Consider the following 13,666-nt stretch of genomic DNA (forward strand, 5'->3'; position numbering starts at 1 on the left):
GGCACCAGTCAACTCTTGACAGTAGCTAACCTAGTCAATTGTACATACATTGCGCTCATAATTTTATAACACGTATTATTATTAAGCTCCTAAAAAGTAGAGAACTATAAGCAAGCATAAATGAACTGTAGGAAGTTCCTACATGGAGGAATTGCCCCTGCTACACGAAGTCCCATCCCAAACTCAAATTCCCAAGCTGTTAAGATCTCTTTGCAGAAAAAGTACCTCTTTTGAGTATGTGTAACAAATTAAGTTATTAATAATGAATGTCTATTATAGCTACAGGTTTTATTTGTAGGCATACAATAATATGTTCTAAATATAACTTTCGGAGTCTAAAAAATTAATATTACACTGACATATAAAGTAAGGACTACTACTGCTTTACATACTAATTTACTGTTCTTATTCTTGTAGCATATAGTTTCTGATTAGCTACAATCACTCTTCTTGTAATTCTGAAAAGTTGTCTGTCTGAAAACCTGTAAAAACTGAGGCATATCTCTTTAACTATGTATCCTTTCATGAACTTACGTAAAAAATGAAACAGCAGAATTTGCAGAAGAGTGTATATTACTGCAAATTAAGTACAAAACTCTTGGTTACAAATAAAGAAAAATAAAACAATATTAAAGAACACTGACAGCCTTTGAACAGAAATTTATATTTTAGTTATTAATAGTTTTCAGAATACTTAAACACTTTTAATTTGTTTACCTAAACACTCATTAGAAGTCCAAAGTACAATTCACTATCACACTATCTACATGTGATGTCTGCAATTCTGAATGTTCTTTCATATTCCTCAAAATACTATCTTTGTGATATTATAAAATATCAAACCAACTATCCTGAAATTGTGCACTATATAGTTACTACCACTTTCTGTACACTGGAAGGATGACAAAAATTTAAGGATCTAAATCAGCAAACAAGTTCTTTACCACATTCATATTAAAAAATGATGTAAAGGAGTAAAAAAATTAGGGAGGTTATCTTTGGTTCAAATGCACCAAATATAAGCTACAAGACTGCAGTCTATTGTACAAAAGTATTAAATGTAATTGGCAAGTACATTTAATGGCAGCGCTGCTTCACAGCACGTTCATTTTTCTCTACTAATTCCAAAGCATTTTGGAAAAAACTTCTTGTCACTGGATTGTAGGTTCTTCTCAGAGCCAATTCAATTTCGGTTCTCATCAGTTTGTAGACATTCACATGTCTCTTCCTGTCAAATATGTCACAGTATTTCTGAAAATGTAAAGTTTATACAATAATTCAAGTTTTCTCAATGAACAAATACCACAGTATTAAATAAAGGGTATCCCACTTACTTTACATGGCATTTTGGTGATAAATTTGACAGACATCATAACAAAACATGAACTAAAGTGTAATGGTACATTTCCCACCTACTCTGTTCGCAATTCACATGAACAACGCAAATGCCAACAATTCCTTGTTGACACATCCAGTCAAATTCTCAGCCGAGCCATAATGGAATGCATGGTAGACCCAGGGCAACCAATTGCCATTCAACATGTCGCTCAGCCAATACCCTGGCATCATACTTTCTTCCCCCCTCACATCCTCAAAGTATGAACTTCGTACAGGTCTTGTTTTCTTGCAATATCTTCTGTCGAATCAACCTTTTCGCCAAAATGCCAGGTAAAGTAGGAAGTAGGAGACACTGTATATTTTCATGAAGAATACAGAACAATTTAGTTTCCATACATTCACATGTTTGCATACAGCAAATTAACATTTACCTATTTACTCGCATATTGATTAAATTTACATTTACCTGCAAGTTTTTTTCTTTTTTTTTTTCTTTCACATGTTGTCATTCTAAACATTTGTTAACATCAAATCTTCATGAAAATAAGACAACTGCAAGAACTCTTTCTGTTCTGATGCATCTTATTTTAATTAAAAATAATAAAATTAAGAATTTCAATGAAATAGTGGGTTGCCTCTAATATAGATAAAGCAATGGTAAGATTTCACTTGCTAATTTCATATTACATATGATCAGTGCTCGAAAAAAAATATTTCAAAGCTAGGCGCCAGCTCTGAAAATCAGGCAGCAGGAAACCACCTACTAGTAATTGTGCAAACTACAGTATGTTTCAAAAGTCACGCAATCCAAACTTTGAAAATGTAATATCATGAAAATTGTAAGATATATTTACAGCGGGTTTTATGCACTAAACTAATCCTGTAGGCTATCACTGGGTTCATAAATTTATGTTAGCATCTATCTAAATAAGAACAATTACATTATTTTTAAGTAGATTGTTAATTTGCTGAAAACATCCTGAGAACTGATTTTCAACAATAAATACAAACTCTTAAACAATTTGTGTGATCATTTGTTAGGGCATTTTTATTGGAAAACCTCTTGCACATGAGTGTAAGAATGAGTAGTAAAATACTCTTCAGCAATGCACACGCACTGCTCCAATGAATATGCCATGCTGACTGAATTAAAAAAAAACAGGCACAGTGAGCGAAGAGAACAATGTAACCAGGGGCAGCCTAGGATTCTCTCAAGAGTCCAATTTCGGCACAAAATCTTGATTTTTCACGTAAATGTCTAGCAATACTTAGACACATGTTGCATGCAACTGTTGGAAATATTTAGACCTGCTAGTGTTACCACATACGGAGGAGATATGTCCCAAAAATGGCGCTTTTCACTCAACCCATAAAATCGCCAGTCAAAAATTCATCAAATGTTGCACATGACCAATATTGGTTGAAAATGACAGACTGACATGCCATCAGTCATCAAGTGTCTAATTATGACCCTTTGATAATTTCTTACATATCTTTCTCACTTAGAAGTTCATCTCTGGAAAAATTTGAATGCTGCTTTCCGTCAGTTATTAATTTATATAATTTTCTGTATGGGGTGAACTGATAATTTTAAGCATTGAAAAATATCCCAATGGATGAGGCTTTATAATGCAGAAAACCCGGTGTAAATATCTCTTACAGTTTTCATGATACACATTTCCAAAGTTTGGGTTGTGAGACTTTTGTAACACTCTGCATAAGATGTTGAGCATCACAGTATTCAAAACATCGCTAAATTATTTGAGAAAGCAGGATATGGGGTGTTGGGGGACAAAGGGTAAGAAATTGTTACTAACTCTATGGAATGTTCACAACATTGATAAGAAAAGAAACATTTTCTAACTTACACTGTACTGCAATTTGAACTTAGAATCTTCAAAATTTCGTACATGCAAACTTGATGGAAAAAAAAACCGGCAATATTACAGAAAAAGATCACAGTCGCCAGGCTAAAATTTTCAGCCACCATGGCGACCTGGCAACTGAGATATTTCGAGCCATGTGTATGATAGTTTCTAGTTTTAACATTCAAAAATTTAAAATTTAGATCAGTTACTTAATTTTTCTATTAGCTGTACAAATGTATAACAAAGGCAACAATTGTAAAATGGGCGTTACTTACATGGAAAAACTATTTTGTTTAATCTTCAATACAAATCTAAGGTGCAATGCAATATCTAGTGCTGTGAAATACAATCCCTGCATTTATAATATGATAGCAAATAGAATGATCATCACTAGATGAAATTTGTGGCAAGTTGATACTACAGCAGGAAATAAACTTGCAATTTTAGGTTGTGACACTGTTGTTGAAGAAATAGCCTTGAAGCATCAGAATATAAGATTAGCTAGTTCCATCTACAGAATTAAAGATACGAATTCAATGCACCTATTTCAAGCACACATTACTGTGTTGCTTTTCTGGCACTTTTGTCTAATTGAGATTTTGAGGATGAGTGATGATTATGTGAAAATGATGAATGGACCCTTACAATAAAGAATACTTATGGCCAGACCAGGTGTGAGCTGTAGTGGATTAGATTTCCGGTGGGAGATCAAAAAATGTTGATGTTTACCCAGAGTCCTGTTAACATTTGTCGAGGAGTTACTTGGAAAGAAGAAGTAACAGTGTTGAGTCTTGTAATCCTGAAAACAGTGGCTATGGACACCATGCGCTGAGCATGCATCACATAATGGGAAACCTCTTGGAAGGCCTTGGCTCAAAGGGCTGTTGTACCATTAAGTTTAGTTACATAATATATCAGCAGAGTGCCTTCAATTTAGCCTTAGCCTAACAAAAATGAATGTACGAGGGCTGATTAACAAAGAGTGAGACTGATATTCTTTTTTTTTCACAGCATCCTGCATCGTTACATATTTGTAATGTGAATATTGGAAAAGAGTGGGGCTTTATACATAATACCCAGAGATAGCAGCACCATCGGATCCTTTGTTTGGCAGCAATGCTCTTTGTTCTAAGCACTGCATGCATTTTGCATAATACACAATGACTACGAGTAGTCGTGGGTGCACCACTATGACCCAGAAGGAAAACAAGCCAACACAGTATGGAAATTACCAGGGTCTCCAACACCAAAAGAGGCGACAGTTGTTCCATCTGTAGGTAAGATGGTGGTGATAACTTTCTTTGACTCTAAGAGATTGCTGTACCAGCACACAGGTCCTCTGCACGCTACCATTACAGCAGAATACTAGACGTCAATGTTGGAGACACTGAGGAGGCATATTGCAAAGAAACGACCACAACTTCATCAGAATAGATGGTGACTTCATCATGACGATGCACGACCTCATGTGGCAAATCATGTCATGGCATAGGTATTTGACAAAATTCAACATCACCCGGGTGCCACATGCCCCACATAAATCCCCGAGGTAGCCCCCTGTAACTTTTGTCTGTTTCCTGCACTCAAAGTCAATTCATTGTTTTGTGGACTCTCAAGTATTGCTGAAAAAACGTGAGGGGATTCTGAAGGATCTCACAAAGAATGGCTTACATCACATGTTTACAGACTGGCAGAAACGTTGTCATAAGTGCATTCAAGTCGGGGGGGGGCACTACTTTGGAAAAAACTCCATGTAACCCTTGCAACAGAGTAATAAACATCTGTACAAAAAAAATCTGTCTCACTCTTTGTTGATCAGCTCTCATTGTGTATATATCAGCCTCTAGAATCATCATTCTACCAAAAGAGGAATCATTTGTTGATGATACATATCTGAAGAAAGTGGATATCCCCGATACCTTTGAAGAATTATATAAAGTTAGAATGAACTATGAAGGCACTCTTCTCACTACTTCTTGGCATAAGACATTTTGTATGCAGTACAGCATCGTGTGAATAAACTTTCTCTGTGTTAGTCTGCATCAATAGCCCCGAGAGACTGTCCATGTGTAGCAAGCATCTTGCAAATTGGAGTTTTCTGACCTTTTCTATTATTAAATAGATGTGTCGAGGCTGCTCCACAGGTTCAATTATTAATACATGAAGAATCGCCAAATTTTTAGGCAGAGATTTTGTAGGCACCATGAATATGTGCATTTTTCTTGTACTATGATATGAATATCTATCGACAAATGTGGTGTGGAGTGTGCAGTCAGAGATGATGTCTGTAGCAGTGAACACTGCCCATGTTTTAGATTATGTTGAAAAAACTGTATGTGCTTGTATGATATTTCTTGATTTTCTGTGTGCTATATTAACTTAAGGAACACATCCACACATAGTTTACCTTGATTTAATACTGTTGAACTTTAAAAATGAACACATGAGCACACTAAGACAAAGGGATTTGGATTGTCAAAACTTCCATTATGGAAGCAAGAAATTTTGATAATTGAATATCTGAATTTTCATACTAATGTGGTATCCTGTGCTGCCCTTAAAATTTTCCATAAACAAAGAATAATACAGGGTATACACAAAAGAATGGTGCGGTTACAAAAATTAATACCAAATTTATTTCTCACCTTACACAAGTGCAACCAATATACACAGTCAGCAGCGGAAACTGTCCAAGTGTGTGATACGCTACCAACAGTTCGATTCTCATGCTAACTGGGAGGCTTCACAGCAGGAGAAGGCCTTCTGTTTGTTCCATTTTGAGGTGTACATATCTGTGTTTACGGTGCAGCATGAGTTTAGTGCGTGGTTTAAAAAAGATGCACCACACAAGAATAACATAACCAGGTGGTACCAATAGTTTGTGGAAATTTGATGCTTGTGTGAAAGCAAAGGTCCTGGCCAACCTCATGTGTCTGATGACAAATTTAAGGAGTGTGCGAGGCATTTCAGTGAAGTCCCTGCTAGTCGGTGGCTAGAGGGACTTCAAGCAGGGTGTCCCAACTGAATACCAATCATGTCTACAACTGAACAGAGCTCTCCCTCCCCCAATTTTCACAGGAACGTGTGAGTGCTTCTCAATGGTGTTCTTTTACAGCTCTGGATCAGACGTGCAGCAAAAACCTTCTCCCCTGTTACACCATGTGATTTCATGCTTTGAGGGCTTGCTTAAGGTAGTGTTTATGTATCACCATTGCCCATGTCTACCCAACTTTGTGATAGGATGACTCATGCACTGCAGGCCAATACAATGGACATGCTACACCAAGTCTGGGATGAGCTTGATTACAGTGTGGATGTGTGTCGTGTTACCCAGGTTGCACATATTGAAGGATTGTAATTAACACATAAGAAACTTGGACAGTTTCCGCTGATGATAGTGTATGTTGTGCCCATGTAATGTGAGAAATAACTTTTTTATTAACTTTTTAAACTGCACCATTTTTTTGTGTATGCACTGTATAACTAAAAATAAAATTGATTTACTAGAGCAACCTGCACTTTATTTCATTCATCATTAGAAAGTAGGTAGGTCATTTTCAAACTTCAATCCTCTCGCAAACATTACAAAAATTAACAAAATAAAATTCCCTATTGAGCCTACATTGCATTACAGAAACCATCAACTATGTTTAATGAAGTCATTGGAGGAAAACTTTGCACGTATGATTGCAAAGTAGAACTCCAATGAAACCAAACATGGACCTGCTAATTGTTAACTTTGGTAGATTGATTGATTTAGTTTATTTTACTTCGCGTTTTGTACCTCTTGGCTAATTTGCGAAGATGGGGATGAGTGATGAAATTGATGAATGGACATTCACAAATAACAAAGCCCGAGCGGAATTTGAACCCGGGACCCTTAGCGTCGCAGCGCAATGTGCTAACCACTCGGCCACAGAGTCAGGCAATTCTTAACTTTGGGTACACCCTAATATTAACAAGATGTGCCTATGGCATGCTGTACCATTTCCACATGAGTAAGTCAGGTAAGCAATCTTTATCAAATGTTACACAGATAGAAAATAATTGTAGAAAAAGAATGAGTACTTACTGTCAATTGATCACTGTCTGCATCAAGTTCAATAGCTTTCAACCATTCCCGGATAGCTTGCTGGAAGTTGTGCTTCACATGGTAGTAATAAGAACCTTTGTGGATATGTAGCAACACTTTGTAGTGAACTTCTGAATACTTCTCAATCAGCTCATCTAATCGTGCCACAGGATCCATACTCTTCTTCCAATACTGAAGCGTAAATAAATTCATGTCTGCTGGAAAGTTGGAACCTCCAGAAGAAGCTCTGATGTAATGTTTTTCAGCTTCACCATATTGCTTGCAGAGTTCATGAAAGAGTCCTGCGTAGTGGTTGACCAGGCTGTTGTTTGGTGCCAGTTTAAGAGCTCTGTCGAGGCATTCCTTAGCAAGGCCCATATCTTTGAAGGGACGTGGAAGACCCCACAGGCCTTTGGCACATCGTGCGTTGACCAAGGGACAGTTTGGATCAGTTTTGAGAGCTTTTTGAAAAAGCAGCAGCGCCTGCTCCAGAAGTTCATCCAGTTCTTTTACCTTCTTCCCTAGCCTCCTCATGGAATTGTGAACGTTCAGATAAGTGTTTGCCAGGTGAACCATACATGCAGGGCTGGAACCGTACACCAATGCTGCTTCGAGGGCATTTAATTCCTCTTTTGTTGCTGGAGCATCCAAGTGTTCCGATCGACGAACACGTCCCAGTGTTTTCCCCAACAGAAAGTGCCATTCTCCGTTGGTTGGATCTAGCGATATGGCTTCCCTGATAACATCTACAGCTTTCTTTGTACCATGGTACCCATATTCCATTAATGTCGAACCTTTGAGAGCAAGAACCGTAGCCTTCACGGTGATTGGCAGATCATCGTAAAGTTTTATGCTCTTTATGAAAGTCTCTACCCCATCCCAGTCGACGGCACCTGTTTCTCGAGGTGTAAGATGGTCTTTGAAATCAATATTATTTAGAGACTCTGCCAACTTATTCATGTTATTTTCAGTTGCCTGCAGGAACATAACATGCGCCTGGCATGCATCCACAACATATTCCGCTCCTTCTCTTATACCTGCGAGGGATTTATCTTTAAGAAACTTTCTCATCTCCGTCAAATGCCAGGATGCTGTCACGTAAGCCCCTATCTCTGAATGTTCGTACGTCAAAACTATGCTCAACACAAATTTCCTGAAGACATCCTCTTCAGCCATTTTGAAGTTCTCTTCTCTTGACCGTAAGTAATGGATCATCCCCTCGTGTGTCCCACACAACGCACTTCCTCTTAGTCCCCAAGTGAAAGGGCACGATAAAGATTCCAAACGTTCATAAAGTCTAACACTGACACTATTATTGTTACCTATTACTGGAATATGTGACACCCTGTATTCCTCTGAGGACTCGTATACTTCTCGCTTCACCTTTATAATCTTTTCTTCATCTCTTTCTTCCTTGAAATCTCCCTGGCCACGTTGTTTGCTACGATTAAGCTTGGCCGTTACTTCCACTTTTGGTTCAACGTGATTATATCCGTTTGATAGCGGCTTTGGAATAAAGTGGTTTTCCACTTTTGTATCCACATTGTTATAGTCTGCGATATGCAAAGATGTTGGACTCTTCCTGTCATCTTCGAAACCACTTTCAACATCTTCCAGCTCATCTTCCAAATTCACACCTTCAAGCAATATCCTTCGAGGAATCTTCTTCTTCATCATTAGGTGGTCAATGTGACGAAACACCTCACCCTGCAGTTCAGGACTTAATGGTGAATTTGTAGCCATGGCGCATGTATCAATCAATCACGAAAGTCAGTTTTCCCAACAATCTGCAAGAGAACAGGAAAAGTAATCATTTCCACTTCATGCTATCATTACATTTACATGAATGTACTCTAACATTTGCACTAATGTACAATGCATTCAACCTTTTTTCAATAATGCTCATTGTCATATTTTAACAATCGCACTGAAGTTCTATTAATTTAGACATATGTGGGGAATATGAACAAAAATGAAACAATACAGTGGTGACATTTACAAATTAATTTTTCTTGATGACCCAGATCAGAGGCACATCAGCATAAAAAATACTCACACTACAAAAGAATGTATGAACTTTTGTCATTACTTACTAAAATTATCTATTAATATCTGCGCACACACACACACACACAAAGAGAGAGAGAGAGAGAGAGAGAGAGAGAGAGAGAGAGGGAAAAATAGAGGAAGGAGATAGAGACAATGGGACAAAAAATAGTTCAGCATCAGTAATTACAATGGATGTAATTAGCAGAGGTGGTGCAGAGAATAAGGAAAGAAATGAAAGCACTTCTGTTTGCTCATTTAGTATAAAGGAGAAAAACTATGATTATTTGGAAGTCAACATCAAATGGGCTGTAAAAGAAAACCTGAAATGACAAATCTTTCCATGTAACACACATCTCCAAGGAATATCCATTGAATATCAACAATGTCAGTTTCACATCCATGGATATTCATTAGATATCATTTTAGATATATTTCTGGATATCCAAGAGATACTTTTAAATTTCTAAAGAGGATATTAATAACTCATCCAATTTAGTATATTTAGCATATGTACATAGTTTATTCAGAAATGGAGACACCTAAAATTTAATATCCATGGGATTTGTTTGGCATTGGGCTATCTAAAAGTGTTGACAATAACCCCCTATACAGCACACAAATGCCCTTATCTAATTGATGTCTTCTGTATATCCAACAGATATGGATATCCGGTATGCTGTCAAAGTTAAGCTAAATTATACAACATTCTATTGTTAAAATTTTAAAAATCTTCTGTACAAAAATGGGTTTCATATATTATTTTTATTTTTTATTTTTTTATTTATATATACAGGCACATTCAGCTCCCTGTTGTTGCTAGAATTAGAAGTAAACATAGCATCGGTAACTGCTTGGAATATTAAACACACACACACACACACAAATTCTGCATGCTATATTGTATCCCTTAATACAGGATTGAAAGATACAACAAAAAGCTTTGAAATTTAAATTTGAATATTTTTTTTTTAAGTACAGATAGATAATGGTGGTGTGCACAATAAATACTGTATTTCTAGAAACTGGACCATTAAAATTACATGTATAGCTTTAATATCTTAGAAACAGTCATATATATATATATATATATATATATTAATAGTAGTAGTTTGGCTGCAGAAGATGTCAGACTTATTTCTCCAGTCAACTTTTTCCAGTGTAGACATCCATAGGATATCCAGGAAGACAGTTTCATAGATATTCTCAGTGCTCGAAAATTTTTCTTCAAAGCTTGGCACCAGCTCTGAAAATCAGGCGCCAGGAAACTACATACTATCAATTGTGCATACTACAGAGTGTTTCAAAACTCGTACAACCCAAACTTTGAAAATGTATATCATGAAAACTGTAAGAGGTATTTACACCAGGTTTTCTGTACTGAACTAATCATGTATGCTATCACTGGGTTAATATATTTATGTTAGCATGTATCCAAATAAAAGCAATTACATTATTTTAAAAAAAATATTGTAAATTTGCTGAAAACATCTGAGAATTGATTTTCAACAATGTAGAAATTTTCAGCGGAAAATGCAGGTTTGACCAGGACTCGAACACGGGTCTTTGATATACCGTGCCATTGCTCTAACCACTGAGTTACCGAGCCAGCCTGGCCTCACCTGATTTTTCGCTATCGCTGCATGGAATCGTTGCCTTTGAAACACAGTAGACTTCGACATTGCCTGGTTCCTCCCACCGTAGAGATGTAAATTATTGAAGATTAGGGACACAGAGGAAATGTACTACGTAGAAATGTTCAGCAAAAAAAGCATTAACATCTGGCACATGTAGCAATTGTGGCGTGCTTCTGTTGACAATATTTTGACCTGCTAGCATTGCCATGTCCCAAAAATGGCACTTATTCACTTAACCCATAAAATCGCCATTAAAAAATCCATCAAATGTTGCACATGACCAATATTGGTCGCAAATGACAGTTTGACATGGCATCAGTCATCAGACCTCTATTTATGACCCTTCGATAATTTCTTATGTATTTTTCTCATTCAAAAGTGCATTTCTGGAAAAATGTTAACGCTGCCTTCCACCAGTTATTAATTTATCTAAATGGAGAAAACTGATAATTTTAAGCATTGAAAAATATCTCAATGGATGAGACATTATAATGCAGAAAACCCGGTGTAAATATCTCTTACGGTTTTCATGATATACACTTTCAAAGTTTGGGTTGTGCAACTTTTGAAGCACTCTGTATACAGAAGTTGAGCATCACGGTATTCAAAACATCGCTAAATCATTCGAGAAAACAGGAAATGCGGGTGTTTGGGGACAAAGGGTAAGAAATTATTACTGACTCTCTGGAATGTTCACAACATTGTTTTTTTTTTTAAAAAAAAAAAACATTTTCTAACTTATCATCATAAAAATTTCATACATATTACAGCATAAGATCACAGTCGCGAGGCTGAAACTTTTAGTCGCCATGGCGACCTGGATTTTTCAAGCCCTGGATATTCTAGAGATTATTTTTAATGTGTGCTAAGTGGTTCATGCAAACAATACATCATTTGCATGTTTCTTATTATTAATGTGGATGAGAAAAGATGCATTTTTTACTAGAACAGGTCCTAATCTGGGTATTTATTATACCTGCCGCAAAATTAATTTGGTATTGACGCTTGGGAAGCACGTGGAGAAAGCGGGTCTACGTTACTGCGGGAGGGTGGGTTGCTGGCATGCGAGCCAATCAAAATCGTCCCAGTGCTCAAGCATATCTAATCTGTGACTCAAGCCCTGGTTATCTAGCAACAGAAAACGTTTATCTCTGTGTTGCCGCTTATCGGGCGATTCTTCCTGCGATCAGTTTTCATGTTGTTGGGAGTGTTGTGGTAATGACCGACTTATAATTCGTTCAAACTCTGGTTATTTAAGTTAACTGTTTTACCTTAGGCGTAGTTCTACCAGATGAATAACACGGTACATCTATTTAGATTTTAGAATATTTATAATACTAAAGAATACATATTGGTATGTAGAACCGTAATTACAACTGTCTAATATCGTAGATAATAGGAGACGCGCGCGTAGTATGTTGCACGGCCGAGCTCACATGAGCAAGTAGTCAGTCTATTCCCTGCACGCGCATGCGCCGCAGACGGCTCACAGCAGAATGCTTTCATTCCCGAACATACTCCCCCCGGTTGAATGAACATAATTCAACTAATCTCCATCTTTACCTATGGGGAGGAGCACAATTTTACTAACACTTCTTCTAAAAACTCCGTCTTTCGCTTTCACTGTCACTACATGCACTAGTCCATCGTTCCCAGGATGCACCGCTTCCACCTTAGCTAGTTTCCACTGTAGTGGGGGTACGTCGTCCTCCTTCAGTAGTACAACTGTCCCTGGAGATAAGTTCTTCGTGGAGGATGTCCACTTCTGGCGTTGTTGAAGGGAATGTAGGTATTCTTTATTCCACTGCTTCCAAATGGATCTTCTCATCTTCTGTATCAGCAGGTATCTGCTGAGTCTATTGTCAGGTATGAGGGTAAGGTCAGGTTCTGGAAAGGTTGTTATGGGTCTGCCAATGAGAAAATGCCCTGGAGTTAATATCTGGTAATCTGATTCGTCGGGTAAAATGCAAAGTGGTCTTGAATTTAATATTGCTTCAATCTGGCAAAGTAACGTACCTAACTCTTCGTAGGTTAGTATGGTGCTTCCCATCACTCTTCGTAGATGATGTTTTAGCGCTTTAATCGCCGCTTCCCAGAGTCCACCGAAATTTGGCGCTCTTGGCAGTATGAATTTCCATTCAAAGTGCTCATTTGCAGTGTAGTCTTGAATGACATCTTGAAACTGGGTAGATTCAAAGATATTGTGTAGTTCCTGAAGTTCTCTGTGTGCACCTCGAAAGGTACTGGCGTTGTCACTGTAAATGGCTGCACATTTTCCTCTTCGAGATATAAATCTTTTCAATGCAGCTAAAAATGCTTCGGTTGTTAAATCTGTAACAATTTCAACGTGTACAGCCTTCGTTGAAAAACACACAAAAAGTGCAATGAAACATTTTCTCGTCGCTTTGCTCCTTGGCGCTCCAGTCTTTATCCTTATCGGTACCGCGTAGTCTATGCGACTGTACATAAATGGATAAGCGGCTCGGATTCTGTGCCCCGGTAGATGTCCCATCAGTTGTTTACTAGCTTCTGATTTAAGTCTATGGCATTTAATACAATAGTGTACGATGTGCTTAACTATTTGTCTTCCCCGGACGATCCAATATTTTTGTCTGATAGTGGAAAGTAGTAACTGTGTTCCAGCATGAAGTAATCTGCGATGTTCGTATTCAATTAACAGCCGTGTAAAATGGGCCTTAGGAGGC

At 37.5% G+C, this 13,666-nt stretch overlaps 1 protein-coding gene across 2 annotated transcripts in view; it reads right to left on the reverse strand.

The window, feature by feature from the left end:
* Nucleotides 1–555: 555 nt before the first annotated feature.
* Nucleotides 556–13,666, reverse strand: part of LOC146002816 (uncharacterized) — a 103,249-nt gene continuing 90,138 nt past the window's right edge. For both annotated transcript variants that reach the window (XM_083140779.1, XM_083140778.1), the window contains exons 2-3: nucleotides 7,279–9,065; nucleotides 556–1,251 (exon numbers count right to left, since the gene is read on the reverse strand). In XM_083140779.1, the coding sequence (XP_082996905.1) occupies nucleotides 1,078–1,251; nucleotides 7,279–9,021 (1,917 nt within the window). In that variant the 5' untranslated portion in view covers nucleotides 9,022–9,065 and the 3' untranslated portion in view covers nucleotides 556–1,077. The remainder of the gene's footprint in view (nucleotides 1,252–7,278; nucleotides 9,066–13,666) is intronic.

The sequence above is a fragment of the Lepisma saccharinum genome, chromosome 19, assembly GCF_977018435.1.
Source record: "Lepisma saccharinum chromosome 19, izLepSacc3.1, whole genome shotgun sequence".
Classification (NCBI taxonomy): domain Eukaryota; kingdom Metazoa; phylum Arthropoda; class Insecta; order Zygentoma; family Lepismatidae; genus Lepisma; species Lepisma saccharinum.